At 35.5% G+C, this 22,186-nt stretch overlaps 2 protein-coding genes across 4 annotated transcripts; one reads left to right on the top strand and one right to left on the bottom strand.

Annotated features, from left to right (window-relative positions):
- Positions 1-913: 913 nt before the first annotated feature.
- On the bottom strand, positions 914-15,185 carry LOC132546708 (probable D-lactate dehydrogenase, mitochondrial). Of its 3 annotated transcripts, XM_060210425.1 has the most exons (13): positions 15,064-15,185; positions 13,126-13,250; positions 12,101-12,242; positions 11,706-11,847; positions 8,950-9,109; positions 8,616-8,721; positions 8,053-8,146; positions 6,238-6,366; positions 5,733-5,860; positions 4,707-4,797; positions 3,680-3,794; positions 2,777-2,967; positions 914-2,741 (listed from the first exon to the last, which is right to left on the bottom strand). In XM_060210425.1, the coding sequence occupies exons 1-12, from the start codon at positions 15,148-15,150 to the stop codon at positions 2,796-2,798; spliced, it is 1,491 nt and encodes a 496-aa protein (XP_060066408.1). In that variant the 5' UTR covers positions 15,151-15,185; the 3' UTR covers positions 914-2,741; positions 2,777-2,795. The 3 variants fall into 3 exon arrangements, with proteins under 3 accessions (XP_060066408.1, XP_060066407.1, XP_060066409.1); XM_060210424.1 differs by having other exon boundaries at positions 914-2,967; XM_060210426.1 differs by lacking the exon at positions 3,680-3,794 and adding an exon at positions 3,831-3,942 and having other exon boundaries at positions 914-2,967.
- Positions 15,186-15,439: 254 nt separating this feature from the next.
- On the top strand, positions 15,440-19,728 carry LOC132546710 (large ribosomal subunit protein eL14-like). Its single transcript, XM_060210428.1, has 5 exons — positions 15,440-15,477; positions 16,207-16,302; positions 16,979-17,173; positions 18,786-18,839; positions 19,584-19,728. Exons 1-5 carry the CDS (start codon positions 15,463-15,465, stop codon positions 19,677-19,679), a joined length of 456 nt encoding a protein of 151 aa, XP_060066411.1. The 5' UTR covers positions 15,440-15,462; the 3' UTR covers positions 19,680-19,728.
- The last annotated feature ends 2,458 nt before the right edge of the window (positions 19,729-22,186 follow it).

Below are 22,186 nucleotides of genomic sequence, written 5' to 3' on the forward strand. Positions count from 1 at the left end.
ACCCCAACCCTGTGTAGCCCCCTCCCCCTTCCTTATTCATCTCCCTCATGTCTGAATAGCCTCTCGATCATGTCTCCATTCCTTATTCCTCCACGTTACACCTGTGTATCCATCATTTACTACAGTCCTAGTATTCCACTATCATTCCCCTATACAGCCTCGTTCTGTCTCCCTACCTGCATAAAAACTGCAGAGCTCTGATATTTTCAATGAATGATTTGAAAAATGTAAATGATCCTCAATGTGTTATAGAATATAATTATTCTCATCAATTTACATTTAATAAAGAAAATTAGGAGGTTGGGGGGTTTTGGGGGCTGGAGACTAATCATCGGTAGTGTAGATCAAAGAGATCTGTTGACAGATGAGTTAGATAGACTATGACGACAAATCCTACTTAATGCATGTGTAAAGAATCTATAGAGAGTTCAATCAAACGGAAAACACAGCATAATATATCAGCCACTTAGAACATAAAGTGCCTTTTAAATTATACAACATTTCATAATTTGTTATTTGATATCATCAATGGTCATTAGCATTTAAAGATATACACTTGGGAACTCTCCTTGACATTAGGGTGTTTAGTGACAGTATTTCGCAATTATGTATTATCTCTAGAGGAGATAGCGTATACACACAGGTACCATAGCAGGCGTAGTCACCTGTAAATACATTTGCTGTCTGTCGTAAAAAGGAACTGTTACGTAAACAGACCAAAAACATTGAATGTAAATATTTACAAAACGCATAACAACAGACTGTTTACAACCTCAACAAAAACATGATATGCACTAACCTGTCTAACAGAACTAATACATTAAAGATAAAAAAAAAAAAAAACCAAGCAAAACAAAATCACAAGATTTTCTGATTTTATTGAGATTTAAATCATCATCATTTTTATATACACTATATTTTTGACATCGTTTGATTACTCTGTATATGAAAATCTGCTTGAAAAGGCTATTTCTATGGCAAAATAAAACATTTGTTTTGAGTGAATTAAAATCCAAATATTGCAATGAAACACAATCTAATGAATTTAACTCCACACAAAAGCTGGACAATATCACTTCATCTTTAACAAAGTCTGGTGCCATTTGTAACAAATATGAGTAGATGGGATGCTTAAATGATTGACACACTAGTCTGCGTAACACAAAGTAAATTTCCTTTGAAAACATATACACAAATTCCCTTTTTTATAGAGCTCAAAATCAGTGCCTTAAATTTATTTTGTGTACAAATTAACCCCAAGGTTACAGGAGTTATGTCCCTTTTTTATAATTCTTCAACCTTTAAATGCAACATATCTTTTAATATCACCAGTATTAACAATATCAACAATCTGACCACCAGGGTCACACTCCTTAATTTATATAATTATCATGGTTTAACAATCATGGCACCAAGCAATTTTTTCACATAATTTTCACAAACAGTCAACAGGTATTATAACAAACAAAGTGATACATACATATGTATATATATACATATATAGGTATGTATTGGTGTCAATACAAACATTCATAGAAGTTTCATTTCTAATATTTGTACCATGTAGAATCATTAGTACATTATTGTATGTGTGTGTGTTCAGACTGAGTGAAATAAGATTGTGTCTTCATGTGAATTTCTTATTTACTTGATATAAAACATCTAGAATCCAGGCTGCATCTGTCCCTGTTTTCAATCCATTCCAAAAAATTTTCTCTATAGAATACATTTCAACATGCAATACTGTCTATCTCATATTAGTATTGAGATGATAAAAATATTCTGTTTATGGAGAGACAAATCTGTATATTTTTCCCTACCCCGGGTAAAGTTTATAGTGATAAACACTACACTTCAGAATTCTCACTAAACATCTCTCAAGTGACATTTATTATCATAAAATGTTGATAAATATTAAATATTCAGCTGGCTTGCACCTGATGTTGAAAACAATGCTTTAAAACCATTAATAAAAAAAATTGGCCTGTGTATCGCTGATGAATTGGTGGACGTTACTATACATTGTGTGTTATGTATCTGTAATCATACTCATCTTCGGAACCACAACACTAAATATGCCCAACCATGAGAAAGAACTGAAAAAAAAAACTTAAAAAAATAATCTTCCCTGACTACAACTTTACTTCAGATTTAAAATGAATGTATAAATACTGTTTAAAATAACAAGGAGATCATGATTGCTGTCTCAAAAACTGAAACTATGTAGTACTCTGTACAACAAGTTTGTGGTGATGTCTCACTGTTGTCTCAAAACTGAAAATGTTTATATCAGTTAGTTTCAATATATATTGTGATATTATTACAGCACTAATGGACAGCAGTCTAGTTTGCTCTTTTATATAATATCTATAAAAAGACAGGAAAGTCATAATATGTTAACATTTCTTTATGAATTCCATTTTTTGACACCTGAACTTCAAATATCTGTAGGTAGATTTAGGTGTGATCAGTACAAAAATACAACATCTGTGCATGAACTTTATCGCAACAATATGTTCCACTGATAAAGAACAAACATGCCTATATCTCCTTCTGAGAGACATAAACACCAATTCATATCCAAATACTTAGCTGAAATAGTGAAAGACTCTAATCGCACCAAACCTTAACCTGGAGGTTTTGGCATCGAAAACAAAGTTCAGGGAGAGTGATCATATGAACTTAACTATTCTTTCATTTAGGTGAGCTAAAAGGTTTTCCGTACCAAGTCTAATATATCGCTTTTGTAATTAATCTTTTCTTATTCAAAAAAGACTTTCGTAATTAATCTTTTCTTATTCAAAAAAGACTTTTCCAGGGTTCATGATTCCTTTTGGATCAAATGTTCTCTTAAGCTGTCTCATCACCTCCATGCCCGTTTCTCCGATCTCTTTCTGAAGAAGTCCACGTTTACCCATTCCGATACCATGTTCTCCTGTACAGGTTCCATCCAATTCCATAGCAATTCTGTAAACATAATAACATAACAGTAGACCCTTAGTCATTTCTGAGCTGATTATGAATTCAAACAAGAGGCTGAATGGGCCTGCTTTGCTAATCTGATATTCATTAATACTTTTCTCAAATACATTCCCATCTAACATTATCAACCTTCAAGGTGGGTTGAAATCAATTCAAATAAAAAAAAATTGACAGATTATAATCCTAAGGGCTGATAATTATCATTAAGATTCTACAACTAGTTGATTCAGATCTGGAAGAAAATTTGAACCCTGTGCCCTTGGATATGGATATTCTTAGGAATTACCAGCCAAATATAATGATTCTAGACCTTTTAGCTGATCTGAAGAATTGGTTTCATCTCTGTGACTTCAATCATACTTCACAGTAATTCTTTTCCATTTATGTTGCTATGGTATTTACTACTGTGCCCAACATAAACCCTCCATGCCACTTACACTGCTATGGTATTTACTACTTTGCCCAATATAAGCCCTCGATGCCACTTACGTTGCTATGGTACTTACTACTGTGCCCAATATAAGCCCTTGATGCCACTTATGTTGCTATGATACTAACTACTGTGCCCAATATAAGCCCTCGATGCCACTTACGTTGCTATGGTACTTACTACTGTGCCCAATATAAACCCTCGATGCCACTTACGTTGCTATGGTATTGATCACCATGTCCAATATAAAACCTTCCTTCCACTTACGTTGCTATGGTATCAGCTAGGCCTTGTACCAGTTCTACTTCCTTCTTATTTTCAGTGTCCAACAAAAATAAGGTATGAAAATTGCCATCACCAACATGGCCGACCATGGACGCATCTACAATATAAACATATACCTGCAACAATCACTTACTCGGCCATGTACACTGAAACATCGCTGATCTTCTTCACCTCCTCGGGATTTGAGCGATCGGTGGGAAAAAAGACGTGAAAATTTCCATCCCCAACATGACCAACAATGGGACCTGGCAATGAGAAAAAGCCCTACAGTGCCAAGTTGGTCAATCAGAGGTCAGTGAGATGCCAACAGAGGACAGTGAGATGCCAACATAGGATGTAACAAGGATGTAAACAAACTTGTTTGCAAGAGAGAGTGAAAGTACAAATATATAGTCAGTTTAGAGAAAGATGTCTTTCAAACTTTCACAATCTGGCTGTGACGTGAAAATTATCAGAGAAAGTGGTCGTGGAAAAGAGCTGTCGTAGTGTCTACATGTATGCATGCATTTTGTTTATATGATTTGAAACAGGATTCTAAGGAAAGAGCTAAATATTGTAAAAAAAAGTTTTATACAGATGTGCATATCTAATAATAGTGAAAGCAATCAATACTAACTATTTACACCGACAAATGTCACTTCAATGTAATGTATTATTCCTATTAGGGATGAGGCCACTTTTAGTATGTTCAAAAATCTTTGTCAGCACTATGCAGCTTCATTTCAAAAGGAATTTTGATAAAACTTTGCATTTGTATGAAAAAATATAATATCACAGACAAATTTGAGTTTCATTGTTATAGGGTCAAAATCAAGGTCAAGGTAACCATTCTTATTTTCAGAAAATATTTGACCTCTTGAGGGATTTCAAATTTCAAGTCTCCAAATTGTTGGGTTATGGTCAAGGTAACAGTTGGTATTTTCAGAAAATCCTTGTAAGCAATCTAGTGGCTTCATTCCACGAGGGATTTTGATTGAATAAGATGTCTTGTTTATGATGCAGTACTTACCAATGACCCCAGCCTTACGTATGGCCTCCTTCGACCTCACTACAACCTCTGGTAAGTTGGATATAGGAACACAAACATCTGTAGAGTAGGGCTGAAAAATAAAAAAAAAAGTACTAAAGATGATAAAACTAACCAACCAAAATAATAAAATCTGTTTATGATGGCAGGTAATCTACCAGAACAAGTCGAGGATGACCAAAAAATGATGCAATGTTTTACCTCGCATTTGATACCATCCTTAAGCCAGGACTGAGTCGCACATCACGGGCCAAACTGGCTTTCAGAGTCTCATGTCTAAACTTTAATATCTACCTCAAAGCCAGGACTGAGAGACACAAATATGGTCAAACAGGATTCCAGAATGTCATGTCTAACCACCCATATCTACATTACTGCCAGATCTGAGGGTCATACTTAAGACAATGTCTAACCTTCCTTATTTACCACTGCCAGGTCAGGGAGCAATACAGGATGTCATGTCTAGCCTTCTACACCAACCTTACTGCCAGGTCAGGGAGCAATACAGGATGTCATGTCTAGCCTTCTACACCAACCTTACTGCCAGGTCAGGGAGCAATACAGGATGTCATGTCTAACCTTCTACACCAACCTTACTGCCAGGTCAGGGAGCAATACAGGATGTCATGTCTAACCTTCCATACCAACCTTACTGCCAGGTCAGGGAACAAAACAGGATGAAAGCTCTTTTATCATGTCAAGCCCTCTATATTTATGTTACTGCTAGGTTTAAGGCTGCACATATCTAGCCTTCCATACTTACCTTAAAACAGGGTCTAAAGGCCACACAGATGGTCATGTCAAGTCTACCCTATTCTCCTTTTGCTAAGTTTGTGAGCCATACAACCACAGGATGTCATGTCTAACCTTCCATACCTACCTTACTGCCAGGTTTGAGGGCCATACAGGCATACAGGATGTCATGTCTAACCTTCCATACCTACCTTACTGCCAGCTTAAAGGGCCATACAGGCATACAGGATGTCATGTCTAACCTTCCATACCTACCTTACTGCCAGGTTTGAGGGCCATACAGGCATACAGGATGTCATGTCTAGCTTTCCAAAGGTGATTTCTCTCGTCAGGATCTGATGCCCACTTAAACTCAGAACCACCATTCATAGTTGTGATTTCCTCTGCAAGGAGGCAAATGAAAATTGTCAACATTTGTTTTAATCATTCATTTGACTCAATTCAATTTTCTTACATTCTTAAATCAAAATTGTATCTTAACTCTATGGAATTACTGAAATCATTTTTTAAAGTGACACAGGTTTTAAGGTAGCAAACTTTCATGTGTTCAAAATTTCAAGCATTTGGAAAATAAAGCTGTACAATATTTCTCTTGTAGAATAAGCCAAATAGGCCGATACATTACCTCTGACTCAAAAATGAGCTGTGGGTTTATCACAGGAAAGTGTTTGTTATTCTACAGAACAGTCATAGATATGGACGATTTCCTTACCAGAAATGACCATAACTGCTTGATAAATATGGTAAATGTCATACTTACTGACAACCTCAGCCTGTTTGTCCAGTGTATCAGGACTTCCTGTGAACTCAAAGAACAGAGATGGTGCCACCTTCATATCCAGCTTGCTGTATCTATTACATGCATCTACAGATACCTCATCCAGGAATTCTACAACAAAGGAAACAAAACTTTACATACATATCACTTTTCTCCCTTTTTCAATGTCTAACTAGTTTGTTAGCTGGTTATAACCTACCTATCTGGGCTACAGGAATCCCCATCTGTAGGTTGTTATGTGGATATAACTTACCTATCTGGGCTATAGAATTCCCTGTCTATAATTTGTTACGTGGATATAACTTACCTATCCGGGCTATAGGAATCCCTGTCTATAATTTGTTATGTGGATATAACTTACCTATCCTGGCTATAGGAACCCCCACCTGTAGGTTGTTATGAGGATATAACTTACCTATCCTGGCTATAGGAACCCCCACCTGTAGGTTGTGTGGATATAACTTACCTATCCTGGCTATAGGAACCCCCACCTGTAGGTTGTTATGAGGATATAACTTACCTATCCTGGCTATAGGAACCGCCACCTGTAGGTTGTTGTGTGGATATAACTTACCTATCCTGGCTATAGGAACCCCCACCTGTAGGTTGTTATGAGGATATAACTTACCTATCCTGGCTATAGGAACCGCCACCTGTAGGTTGTTGTGTGGATATAAGTTACCTATCCTGGCTATAGGAACTGCCATCTGTAGGTTGTTATGAGGATATAACTTACCTATCCTGGCAATAGGAACCCCCACCTGTAGGTTGTTGTGTGGATATAAGTTACCTATCCTGGCTATAGGAACCGCCACCTGTAGGTTGTTGTGTGGATATAACTTACCTATCCGGGCTATAGGAACCCCCACCTGTAGGTTGTTGTGTGGATATAAGTTACCTATCCAGACTATAGGAACCCCCACCTGTAGGTTGTTACGTGGATATAACTTACCTATCCGGGCTATAGGAACCCCCACCTGTAGGTTGTTGTGTGGATATAACTTATTGTCTTGGCTATAGGAATCCCATACCTGTAGGTTGTTGTGTGGATATAACTTACCTATCCTGGCTATAGGAACCCCCACCTGTAGGTTGTTGTGTGGATATAACTTACCTATCCGGGCTATAGGAACCCCCACCTGTAGGTTGTTGTGTGGATATAACTTACCTATCCGGGCTATAGGAACCCCCACCTGTAGGTTGTTGTGTGGATATAACTTACCAATCCTGTCTATAGGAACCCCCACCTGTAGGTTGTTGTGTGGATATAACTTACCTATCCTGGCTATAGGAACCCCCACCTGTAGGTTGTTGTGTGGATATAACTTACCTATCCTGGCTATAGGAACCCCCACCTGTAGGTTGTTGTGTGGATATAACTTACCTATCCGGGCTATAGGAACCCCCACCTGTAGGTTGTTGTGTGGTGTCTATGAACCCCCACCTGTAGGTTGTTGTGTGGATATAACTTACCTATCCTGGCTATAGGAACCCCCACCTGTAGGTTGTTGTGTGGATATAACTTACCTATCCTGGCTATAGGAACCCCCACCTGTAGGTTTTTGTGTGGATATAACTTACCTATCCTGGCAATAGGAACCCCCACCTGTAGGTTGTTGTGTGGATATAAGTTACCTATCCTGGCTATAGGAACTGCCATCTGTAGGTTGTTGTGTGGATATAACTTACCTATCCGGGCTATAGGAACCGCCACCTGTAGGTTGTTGTGTGGATATAACTTACCTATCCGGGCTATAGGAACCGCCACTTGTAGGTTGTTGTGTGGATATAACTTACCTATCCGGGCTATAGGAATCCCCATCTGTAGGATTTGAACCGTGGAGTCTACAGCCTCCTGGACATTGTTGAAGGAGCAAACAGCTGATATTGTCTGTATGGATGAAATAAGACATTAACAAACAATCTATGTGTACTTTTCACTATTTATGAAAAGGAACAAACAAAATCAGAAGTTCAGAACAATAGTTTCTGTCTAAATGTCTTATTCCAGGAAGATAAACAACCTAAGGAGACCGTTTAGAATCACAGAATGCAAATCATTGTCTTCATACTTTAAACTTATTACCATCAAATATGAACAAAATCAGATAAATTAAGTAAACAAGTAACAGGCACACATATCTCAGAATATATGAAGAAAAGAAAAAAATAGCAGCCATCTTGTACTTTTGTAATTCAAACAACATGATATCTCTGTTACAATTTTCATGAATTAACAATTATTAAGAAGTATTCAACATCAAAGTGAATCTGACCAGTCAGAGAAGGCTACATATTGTTGTTTTGACATTATTATCCTGCCAGTGGTCTAAAAGAGGTTTATGTCTAGTATCACTTACAGCCTCTGGTATACCGTGGAGACGAATGGTTGCCTGGGTGATGATACCAAGTGTGCCTTCAGATCCAACAAATAGATTTGTGAGATTATATCCTGCTGAAGTTTTTCTGTAGAAATGATAAAACATGACACATATTGTTTTCAATGTATTAGAGATCAACATAAGAAGTGTGTGGAAGTTCCAGAAAAGTCAGGTATATTTATTACAAGATATTACAGATATCTCAATTTCAACCAAAATAGGAAGCAGTATTGTTTAACCAACTCACTTCTATCTTTTATACATCCCATAATACAGTTCTAACATTTTACTTTACCCAAGAAGCATCACTTACTTTGTGCGCCTTCCTTTACCAGCAGTGTAGATGATACGACCATCAGGCAGAACTACTTCCATGTTAAGGACATTTTCCCTCATGGTTCCGTACCTCACAGCATTGGTACCTGAGGCACTGGTAGCACACATGCCACACAGGGAAGCATCTGCACCAGGGTCTACAAACACAACCAAATTAGACTCAAACATATGTGTCATGTGAGTCATCATTTTTTTGGACATTACAAAGATAATCAGGAGAGCATCCTTCTACTTAACCTCGTACAATGCCTGAAGAAGAATGAATGGATATAACTCATTGCTATAATTTCAAATGTGATTAGTCAGTAGTCACCATGGCAAGCATACATAAACGGGACAAATAGACACTGTCTAACCTTTAGAATAGATTTCAGATTTCACAAAGGACAAACAAGTGCATTTTACTTATTTAGATTTAGATACAGTTGAGCAAAACAATAAATTAAAATATGTCATACATTTGTTTCGTCCTTCTAGAACTCAACAGTGATGTTAAGGGCCTAAATTTTGAAGCCTTGGTGGTGACTATGGATAATCCACAGGAACAAAAGGGAAGTGAAAATCTAGACGGGGAGGTGCAGCAGCCCCATAATTAAATAAATTTTGTAATTTTTCGAATATCAGATAATTTTATAACAACGTCAAGTACATGTGTGTGTTCTGAACCGTGCCACTATTCTAATGAATAGAAACGTGGCATGCAGGTTACGGCAAATCTCAGGGACTGAAAGTCTACCAGCAGTGCCTACCACCCGCTATCTTAAACAAGCTTCAGTTCAAACCTTGGTTAAATTAATAATAACCTCTATGTCAGTAACAAATGTGGCATAATTATCAAATGTATCTACCCTCCAATTTATTTTCAAAGAAGTCTGGAGAATTTTGATTCATATGGTGTCATTTTATTTTTCACCATAGTGATCTTTTTACAGTTGTGTTATCATACAGTATCTAAGGTGTAGTACATGGCAGGACAGTCCAGTTACCGTAAATATTCGCTTATAGTGTGCACTCGCGTATAGTGCGCAGGTACTTTTTGGAGATCATGTTTAAAAAAAAAAAAATCTACAGAAAAATTAATTGACTGGTCACTGCGACGAAACATTTGATGTGGTCTGATCCATTGATAATTAGGAAACCACAATGAGCGTGACCCTAACACATGTAATTACCTTAAGTATGTCTTAACATGGCATCAGTTTCTGGTTTTCATGGAACATCAGCCACTGAATTGAAAACAAGACCTGGTTTGACAAACTACTGCACTCATCTTTCAACCAGCCCATGGGATAACATACAAATTTTCACTCCAAGTTGGATGTTAGACTTATTGCAAAGCACTGTTTTTGATTTAAATGGATATATGGATGGACTTATTACCAGGCAGGTCTTAGGAGCTTGTGTTGTCATATTGTTTCCTTTGTCAAAACTCCACTTGCTCTGGATAGCATGTGATGGACCTCTCACATCATGATCAGTGAAGTAACTACCACTTACTGCTGGGAGAATCCATCTCAAAATGACCCCTATTGTTCACAGGGTGATAAACCAAGAAAACAACAAACAAGCAAGTCTGGGACAAGTGGAATGAGTCATTACGTGAGATCGCTTGGATCAGCCTACACAAAGAAGGTGAAATCAGATGTTCCACAAATGAGGTAGAAATAGCTGTTCCACTTGGAATACACTGTTTTACAAGTTAGATGGAATGAGGTGTTCAATGAGATAGTTGGGAAACAACCTGTTCTATTAGACATGTGGAATTAGTCCAAAGCATTCTGATTTCATATCAACTTTTATATATAAGCTTCTGGTCAATGAACATCAGAACTCCGTCCCCATATAAATTGAGGGAAATAAGCAACTTTCGCATGGATTGGCATTCAAATGATAATTGTGGAAAGAAATGGTCATTTTCACATGCATATCTCACATGGATTGAAAGGTCTTTATCTACAAGTTGATACCAATGTCATGTTTCAAAGTTCAGTACATACATATATGTAAATACTTTTTCTGAAGAAACTCAGTCATGTGACTAAATCAGATCCTGCAATACCCAAGGTATTTCCATACATTATTACAAAAATAACCCAGACAAACGTTAACACAGGCTATCACCTTAATTTCTCCTATGAAAGCGAATTCTCTTAGGTAACATTTACACGCTTTTTAAATCTTAAATCAATTATTTCATAGTCATAATATTGATATATGGCTCCATTCTATGTACATAAGAAACAGAATTGAAGTGGAAGACGGACAGCAGAACTTTGTTGTTTTCATTATTGTCTGAACTTTTGCACAAACACGAAAAAGTGGCAAGACTATAGGTATGTGACTAGAAGAAGTGTGGCTAACACAAACAGAGTAAGGTGGGAGAAATGTATGTTTACTGAGTGTATTGGTATTAAAGAGACATGTCCTGTTTGAAAATTATGTAGATAAAGAACAGACCTTTCAACCCATATGTGATATGCATGTGAAAATGACAATTTCTTTTCACAATTATTGTTTGACTGCTTACCCATCCATGGGTCACTCATTTCCTTCATTTCTCATCAGAACAGAGTTTTGACGTTCATTGACGCAAAGCCAACATATAAAGGTTGATAAAACGTCAAAATAATTTGGACTTACCTGTATGTGGAATGAACTGTTATCTGACACAAGTAGAACAAGCTGTTCAATTAGAATGTTGTAACACAGGACATAAGAACAGTGTAGGTGTACCTATAGGAAATGTGAGTCCTGTGTCCCTTAGGTAGTTGTTTAGTGTTACTCTGGTCACCCCTGCCTCCACAGTACAGTCAAAATCCTCAGCGTTGACAGATACTATTTTCTTCATCTTAGACAGGTCAAGACACAGACCTCCCTGTAACAGAGGTCAAATCAAGGAGGTTACATGACTTTATTTAAGGTTAAATTATGGAGGTCATGTGACCTCAAACAATATCGATATATGGGTGTCATTTTATGTTGAACAAGGTATTATTTTCACATCATGAAATCAAATCACATGCAAAATAAAAACACTACACATAACATACTGTTCTGAGATGATGATAGATTATATGACCATAGCAACATTTTATGTCAAGCTTTCCATTTTCATCATTTTCACTCACCTTCAATGCATTTATGCCACCTTCCAGTCCAGTGCCACTACCAAAGGGGATGAGTGGCACCTCATTATCATTACACAGCTTGGCCACCCGACTCACATGTTCCGTATTCTCAGCAAAGGCCACAATGTCTGGTGGTGCGGTACTAAAAATACCACAAATAAGATGGAAGATTTTAGCAAGCAATATTGCAAATAAGTGAAGATTTTATCTCGATAATTATTTCTGATAATGTTCGTCTTTACACATCATACTAAAGTATACCACTATTGTTTAAAATGTCTATAAGTAACACAAAATGTACTTGTACTTGTGAATGACAAGATGCTTCACAGGACATTGCCCTCTGTCTACTTTCATTCTTTCCTGTACCCATTCTACTCACTATCCTGTTGTCAGTGTAACAACACCCAATGTATGATATGTTTTGTTAATACAAGTGTGAACTATGGTAAAGATATGAAGAGAAGATATTACCAATTTAGATTTTGTATAAAAAATGCTGTTTTCACAAATTTCCGTTTGAGTATCTATGTTCTGTGATAAAAAGCATCTTACATTTAATCATTTTGTACGAGATTTATGAATCTCGTCATGAATTTTTCAATTTAAAGTTCTCACTCATTTCATTAATCTCGCATGAATGGCAACTTATGCAAGGTCCTCCAACCTTTTCTTCTTCTTTTTAAATAAGATACATAACTAGATCAAACAATGAGAAATATAACTACATAAATATTCAGAAATAATTCTGGACACCAGGTCAGGCACAACGGATTCAACATAGACAATGTTATTATCAAAAACAAAGAAATCATTCTAGATCAAATCAATAAAAGAAATATCTACAGTTATTACAGTTATCACAGGGTCCTGATGAAGCCTCGAATAGAGGCGAAACTAGTAGACAATTAGTAAAAATTACCCACTAACTGGTGACACTTGTTCTTGTTGCGATTGATTCTCCTACGGTTTTATATCAGTTATTACAGTGATATAAGGATTTGATATGTACATCCAGTACTTACTCATGATAGGACTCATCATGGCCATGTTGTTCCCGTATGGCATCAGTTGTAGATACATTATCATTGCCAACTATATCAATGACAGCTTGGACAAAGCGATCTGGAATCTTGGCTTTTGTTACTGTCTGTTCAAAGAAAGATAAGGGATTCATGCATGAGAAAATGAAAACTTTGTTTCCCATTAAGATAAAATTCTATAACCCTAACACTGGAGACACCCTCTACCACCCATACATTCTATAACCCTAACACTGGAGACACCCTCTACCACCCATACATTCTATGACTCTTAACACTGGAGACACCCTCTACCACCCATACATTCTATAACCCTAACACTGGAGACACCCTCTACCACCCATACATTCTATAACCCTAACACTGGAGACACCCTCTACCACCCATACATTCTATAACCCTAACACTGGAGACACCCTCTACCACCCATACATTCTATAACCCTAACACTGGAGACACCCTCTACCACCCATACATTCTATGACTCTAAACCCTAACACTGGAGACACCCTCTACCACCCATACATTCTATAACCCTAACACTGGAGACACCCTCTACCACCCATACATTCTATAACCCTAACACTGGAGACACCCTCTACCACCCATACATTCTATGACTCTAACACTGGAGACACCCTCTACCACCCATACATTCTATGGAGACACCCTCTACCACCCATACCCTCTACCACCCATACATTCTATGACTCTAACACTGGAGACACCCTCTACCACCCATACATTCTATGACTCTAACACTGGAGACACCCTCTACCACCCATACATTCTATGACTCTAACACTGGAGACACCCTCTACCACCCATACATTCTATGACTCTAACACTTGAGACACATTTTTACCATTCAAGCTATTAATTAGTCACAAACATAGCTGTATATGAATAATGTAATAAGCTGAACAAGATGTGATTCCAAAGTTTGAAACTAATTGTGAAACCAACTTTGCGAATGGCTAACTCCAAAGGCAGCTATTGTTTTCTTGCATAGAATTATCAAGGTATTCTGCATGTCATTTAGAAATGGCACTTTACATTATATTAAAATGTCAGTGCCTTAGCCATTGACAGGTACTGGGCTGGACTCTGTTAATTAGAATTTTTCCACTTCTATTCACTTGTGTTTTTTCTGTCCAAATACTCAAATTTTGAACACAAACAATTTTCCATATGATTCTGTTAATGTGATTTGCAAAAAGTAAGTTATGAGTGGGGAATAATTACAAGCGTTCATTATTGAGATAACAAGTAACAATAGTGCATTTTATTTAACATTACCATCTACCATACTTCCATAATTTTAAACTTAAAGATTGTGGATGTAAGTATTTTTCAAAAAGACAAATATATATATATATTTATGCCACTTAACTATTTTGGAAGCACAACATTTCTTATGTTATATATCCAGACATTTCTAAAGATATAAAAACTTGTTCTCTATTTTATAAAACATTTTCCACATACAAATAGACTTTGAAATATGCCTAGGTTGGAAGACATTGTTGAAAGCAGATACATGTAAAAGCTGTTGGCCTAGAAAATTATCTATTTGAACCTGCATGGCGCAATTTGAGAAAAAAAATAGTCTTTCCACTGACCTCGATATACGAACAGAAAAAAACTTTTTTTTTTTTTTTTTACTTATTTGGGGATGCTACCAAATCTAGTTAAACATATCCAGTACTTTTTGTATGATGTTTAAAGACAATCTACCAAAATCGAAATGCGTAAGGGCTATCCATTTGATTTCAAGTTTTTAGGCATCACGTTACATCCCTATAGGTCAGCAAGCGGTCAGTACTGATGTACTACTATGCTATCTTGCCATTCTTACTGAGTAACGCTTGCAAAATAAAAGTTAACATATATATTTGATTGATGTCATCCTTATTATACCTGTGTGTTAGCATTATGAACAACAGATCTATGGTATAATCGACGAGTTTGTCGGCAAACAGTCTGCAAAAGTGTTTTACAATACATTGTGTCTTCTAATTCAGCTTAACTCCCGTTATCAGCTGAGGGGTCTGTCAAGGATTCCTTCGGAACACCTCTAGAATTTGCCAATAATTTTTTTTTTATCTTTTATGATATAATTTCTCGCGTGAAAATAACAAACGATGGAGTATTCAGAAAAAGAAATTTGTTATATTGATTGAACATTTGTTTATTCGACGTATTCTTTGGGAAGACACAAACTAAATCTGAAACTTGGTCGAGATCATTTACCCACAAACCATTGCATACTTTACAAAATTCCGCTTCCGCTACAGCCTCTTTCTCGCAAGTCCAACCATGGTCCTTAGTGAGGTATTTTATCCCATGCTGTAAATGCCATATATTTGGTATCAGAAACGCTAAATAAACAATTAATGTTGTAACTTTTAAAAACTGATATGAAATGATCCAGTTTTTAATTCGCTTACAACTTGAATTATGTCTAAAACACTTTTATTTTATCAATATTGTTGTGACTGGTGTACCGCGTGGAAATAAAAATGGCAGCCCCCATAGTCAAAACGTGAACTTTATTTTCATGAGTGATAAGATCTTTCAAGTGTGATTTATTTGGCCCTTGTGATATCACGGTTTCTTTTTGAAAAGAAAATGAAATAATTCAATTGTATTAGATGTTTTGATTATATATTCAAATCTGACTTTACTTATGCAGGGCAAATGTATACAACCGAATCATACCAGGTCGCGATCATAATGTGCCCATGGTCGTTTAAACTGCTTATATGTATACAAGGTAGTTGTGTATAACTGAAGGGGCACTGAATGAGGAAGATGATATCTCAATGTATATTTCTTTTTACTCGGCCACAAAAAAGTACTCTTTGCTTCATTGAAATACACATTTGACTGGTTAGATTGCAGTTGCACATACGTAACTTGATCTGCTCTTGCAAGCATTTCTCATGCTTTGACAAGCACAAAAATGTTAAATGAGGTTGCAGTTTCAGCAGTAAATTGAAAAAATGACTTTTAATTCATTATAAAGTTATTTTATATGATTGTGTTTCATTTTTTTTCCAGTTCTGCTTCGTAGAAATCGGGCGGGTGGCCCTTTTTGCCTTTGGCCCTGATAAGGGAAAACTCTGTGTCATCGTAGATGTTATTGACCAGAATAGGGTAAGTTCATTTAAATAGCACTAGAACAGACTATTATGTGAAGTTAGATATTGAAATCCAATTGATGAAAATATTAAGAGAAGTCTGAATGTGTTTACCCTCATTGACCATTTAACAATATTTTCAATTTCCAAAGTGGTTTAGTTTATTTCTTGAACAACTGAAGTCAGTGATGATTTTATGTGTTGGTTTTGTTTGGTCCTTGAAAGATATTGACACATAGGCCCAAAAGCAATAGTGAATATAGTAGGTTTTATTTCAATTCAATGCTACTATTTTGATATACAAATTGTCGTAGTGAAAATTTTGTACAAACAGTTTTTTATTCACAACAACATATTTATAATAATAATTAAATCTATATGTCAACTTAAGTAGAACAAATTGGTAAAATTTTGGCCTATGACCAATACAATGATAGCAGTAAGTATATTTACAGAAAATAGACAACTCATTTAGCCATATCTAAAGTTCCTTTTCGGGATCAGTTTCTGTCTCAAATAATCTGTTAAAATTTTCAATTGTGGGAAACTTTTTAAGCACAAAATTTAAAAAGATTCATGCCATATTTCTAAAGGATAGAGGGTGTTCAAATTCAGTAGCTGCTTGCTCTTGTTCAAAATCATATTGAAAACAAGCTTTGTTGAGAACAGGACATCTTTATTTTCTTTGACAGGCACTAGTTGATGGACCAGCTACAGGTGTTAGAAGAAAGCAAGTGAACTTCAAGTCTCTTCACCTCACTCAATTCAAATTAGATATTGGCAGATCCTTGCGCACAGGAAACCTCCTGAAGGTCTGGAATAAAGAAAATATGCAGGCAAAATGGGATGAGACAACCTGGGCCAAGAAGATTGCCAACAAGGCTTTAGTGAGATTAATTTTATTAACTATACTCTTGTCACTGTTTGTATTTTGTACCCTTTGCCTTTGTGTTGTCAGTGGTTGCAATATTTGTACAGCATTACATAGTAATATCAACGATTTACACTTGTCACAGCATGAAGGATGAACCTGAGTTCTTGATAGGAATTGCCGTCTGAATTTATTGGATGACAATCTCCAGTTCTGACATGCTGTGCATTTCAAAAATGATAAATTGGTGTTGTGTGTTTCTAACAAGGTTGTAAATGTATATAAGAAATTGTCTCCAGTTGAAATTTGTGCCTTTATCCGGACAACATATTCTGCTCCAGCATGTAATATTTTATACTGTATAAAACCCCTGTATCTAAGTATGCAAGATTAATTTTTTTTTTTCTGCCACAAAAATTTTGTTCTTTATTGATAAATATCGTAATTGAAATTGTTGGACATAAAATACCCAGTGCACCTAACACACACACACCCTTTTTTCACAGCCAACAAAAGGTTATTTCCTGAAGTTAAGTTACTTTCATAAGATGAAAAAAAAACCATGTATATTTTCTCAATTTAGAATTTATCATGATCTCTGACTCCGTGATTTTTTGTTTTTAAATTTATGTGTACCATATTCTCTTGTCAAGTAATGATATTTGCAGTATTCTAAACATTGGATCTACAGATAAATTAGAAATTGTAATTTTCCTTTTTAATGGATGTATTTGACAGAGAATTTCAATTTCAAAGCATGAAGGATGAACCCGAGTTCTTGATAGGAATTGCCGTCTGAATTTATTGGATGACAACCTCCAGTTCTGACATGCTGTAATGTTTTCTAAATATGTCCAATCACTGGCCATCACGCAAAAAATTTTCAACTGTGGAGAAATAGTTACACCTTACATGATACAAAGATATGACAGAACAATTACGTGTAGTTTCAAATTTTTTGTTTTGGTAATAATTACACTTAGTGTAACATTCATTCCCAAATATGTACAAAAAGGAGGGTGGGGGGAGGCAGCTTTTAAGATGAAATTTTTCATAAAAATTCTGAGTTTTCCAAAATATAGAGGTGATGTTGGCTTTATATAATTATCAGGATACAAATAATTTAGTACTTTACACCTCATATATATATAGCATGAAGGATGAACCCGAGTTCTTGATAGGAATTGCCGTCTGAATTTATTGGATGACAACCTCCAGTTCTGACATGCTGTAGATAGATAAAAATCTTTTCAGCTGATTCCAGCCTTTTTAAAAAGTAGATAATTCCATATATAATTTCCACTGAAATAAGAAAATTCAACTGTTAAGACTTTCCACTTTTATCACTGAGTAGGCAACTTGGGGGGAAAATTAAAGAATTAACATCTTTTCAGTGAAGCTGGACATTTTACAATTACTTGAGATAAAAGAATTGAATTGAGATATGTAGGCCGATTCCTCACCTTAAGGAGCTGGAAGCATACATGATGAACCTGCGTTCTTGATAGGAATTGCCGTCTGATTGATTTGGATGACAAAACACTACTTCTGATATGCTTTCTTGGTTTTGTCTTTCCACTTTCTGAAAATTTCTAAAGTGAAATTAACTTGACATGTTCTTGTTACAGAGGAAATCATTGACAGACTTTGACAGATTCAAGTTGATGAAAGCCAAGCAGGCAGTAAGTAGCCTAACAATACTTTCCTCAGTTCTTGAATTTATAAATAAAAATGACTAAATATAGAACTGTTTCAGACATATATATTTGTCAGTTTCTGGAGCATAACAGGAACAATAAATCAGACAATTTCAGCATATTAAGATGTTTGATGCTTCATTATTGAGCTTTGTTCTGATTGACAATAGTAGATTAATCTGAATGAGTTACTTTAAACATTATACTGTATTTGAACGGATGTTCTGCACAAGTATTTCATTGTATGCTTTTTAAGGAAACTACAAAATTATCTACTTGGGTTCTGAAAGAAATTGTACATCTCAAATTTACCATTTAAACAAGCATAATATTTATTTGCTGAAATTCTTTATAGATCTACAGGTAGCAGAAGATAAGCCTAACGACATGTAATCCCAGCAGAAATTTTAAATAACAGCATACACACTTGTGCAGTTATCCAATACTCTGCATAAAATCTATGGTCTAGTGACCTTTCAGTGCCAGATTTCCCAACGCACTGTATTTGGACAGTTTTGCTTGGAGTATTCTCACCTATTTCGCCTGTCCAATCTGACCACAGTAGAGATATTTTGATTTTAAGAGTTTTAAAAGTCATAAGAATGAGTTCTTCAATAGTAGAGAACAGCCAGAAATTTTGCAACTTGGGCAGAAAATCCCTTTAATGGTACATTAAGAAAGTCCAATATAATGAGTTGAACTTAAAAAACTATTTTTTTATTTTAACAGAGGAACCGTTTGATTGCCATCGAATGTGGAAAACTGAAGAAGCAGGCGAAGAAAGCACCAGCAAAACCCTTGAGGGTTAGGAAGCGCAAGAGTTAAACTTGTGTTGTACTGAGGACTTGTTAATTAAAGATGCTGGTGTAACATCTGCATTGTCTTGTCTTAAATTGTGAGGGAATCTTAACATTTTCATCTCTTATGGGTTTTGATGCCCTTGCCATTTTATTTCTTAAAGCCAGTAATGCATGTACCAAAATTCTGCTTGGTTGCCATCAAGGGCATGGTGTCAATCAGACACAACCAGTTCCCAAAGATGTTATATTTTCACAAATACGATTTGATCAACTTTATAAAGGGAGGTTACCCATTTATACTTAATTTTAAATTTGAAAGAAGAAATTTCATTGATATCGATGTTCAGATCAGATGTCCGACACCTGACATCTGTATTTGAAGGATTCTTGTTATGGTATGGTGGTGAAGTATTTGATGGATTGTTCTGAAAATTCATCGGTAGATTCACCTTGTTTGTATCCATCTTTTCAAAATTTTTCCAATAACATCTTGTTACAGCTCCCTCTTACATTAAATCAAATTTCTTGAAACTTCATTTTAACATAAATTTTCAAAATGACCACCAGCAACCATTAGTTTAGAAGTTATATTGGATATAAAGATAGCTGCCAATGCCCATCTTGAATTTTGACATCTGTTTTACAAAACATATTTTGATCCTAATCAGATGAAGTAAGCCACTTCAAACTGTACTGTCACAATTCTGCATTAACTATAAAAGTTTGTACAGTGAAGGGTTTAACTCGTACTTTGAGCTTGATCCAACATTTGAAATTTGTAAACAGTTTTTAGTCCATGATCTATCTATCCATAAACAATTATTGTTTTCGCTCTTTTTTTTGTTTTACATTGGAAGTACTGGATGGATAAAATTTTATATGAGGTTCCTCTTTGTCTCGACACCAATACTTCATTACAGATTAATATTCAAGACAAAAACATTATTCTTGGGACTTCCTCATGTTTATTGACAATTAAAACAATGATATACATTGTATAGAAGACATCATTCTGTATATACATATAAAGAAAAACATATATAACACTTTGACATAAATGCAACTCCCACCACAAATATAAAAACAGTAAATATGTATATATATAGTGTCAATAGTAAAATTATAAGATATCAATTTGACCAGAAAATGCAGTACCCTACAGTGTTCAGGCTATGAGTGTGGAATTAATGACTTGTATTCTGCCAGTTTTGCCATCAACATAAATATAATTTTTGTGTAAAAATTTAAGTACAAGAGTAATGCTCCTTCATACATTTACTGCAAAACACGTAGCTGCTATGACATAGAAAAATTCTTCAACCATTCAGTACAACATTTTCTTTGATGTCAATTATACTGAAAAAAGAAATTATCAGGCCAACATGGTCATTTCCTAATCTTAAATAGCAGTTATGACTAAACAACCATGGCTACAAATAATTTTTCTCGGAATTATCACAAATGAGGTAGAAGAACGAAAAAAACTTGTACATATGTAACTATACAAACATTTATAAATGTTTGTTCAGATTCAGTGAAACCTGAGAGATTAAGAGGTAAATATTGATACAAAACTTCTTGAAACCAGGATACCCTTTCAAACATTTTAGTCCACAGTAGTATCGAGAAACTGAATAGAAGAGCAAAGAGAACATGAGTACTGCAAAGCGGAACAACAGAAGCCTGTCCCATACCAAAAGTACAATTTATCCTATAAAAAAGAAGAAAAATACGGTAATGATGAGTCAAATTGTCAAGAAGGAAAACAAATTTTGAAAAAAATTATTTAAAACTGAAAGGAGATTATGTGGAAAAGATGAAAAAAAAGTGTTATAACTCTTGTAACATTGGGGAAAATACAATTTTATGTTGTGGTTATCAGGGCTACCATGTTTCTGAGATAATGGTGAAAAAATTGTAAGATATTAAAATGCAAGAAAATCAAAGCGCGATAACGCCTTCAAAAACTGAGATGTAATGGCTGTGGAGGAAAACAATTACATGACATAGTTAAAAAAAGCCTGCCAATTCTGTAAGACACCTTGAAAACAGACAGGAATAACAATGGAAAACAACAAGGGGCAGTTGTACTCTTTAAGGACAGTTAAATCGAATTGCTACTCAAGAAAATAATTTCATGTCGTGGTTTGAAAGAAATGGATAGAAAACTGAAATATCTGATAATATGGAAAACAACAACGGGCAATAATTCATCCAAATGCAGTCATATCTAACTGCCCTTCAGTAAAATACAGTTTCAAGTTATGGTGTTTGAAACTGGCTGGAAAATTGAAGTAGATTTCAATACAAATAAATGTTTACATTAGATGGATAAAAGATAAAATGGTATGATATGGAAAATTAAAACGGATGCCAAACAATTAGCAATTGTGTATAAAAACTTCAGACTGTAAATAAAGTGATTTCTTTACTTTGCTGAAAAGGATACCAAATAATTATAAGCATCTGTTTATAAAAATTGGAGATAATACAAAATGATTACTATGTCAAAAATTTCCCGTGAGCGAGAAC

Source organism: Ylistrum balloti, unplaced genomic scaffold (genome assembly GCF_031769215.1).
Source record: "Ylistrum balloti isolate Yb309-2 unplaced genomic scaffold, AGI_CSIRO_Ybal_v1 Utg369908, whole genome shotgun sequence".
Taxonomy (NCBI): Eukaryota; Metazoa; Mollusca; class Bivalvia; order Pectinida; family Pectinidae; genus Ylistrum; species Ylistrum balloti.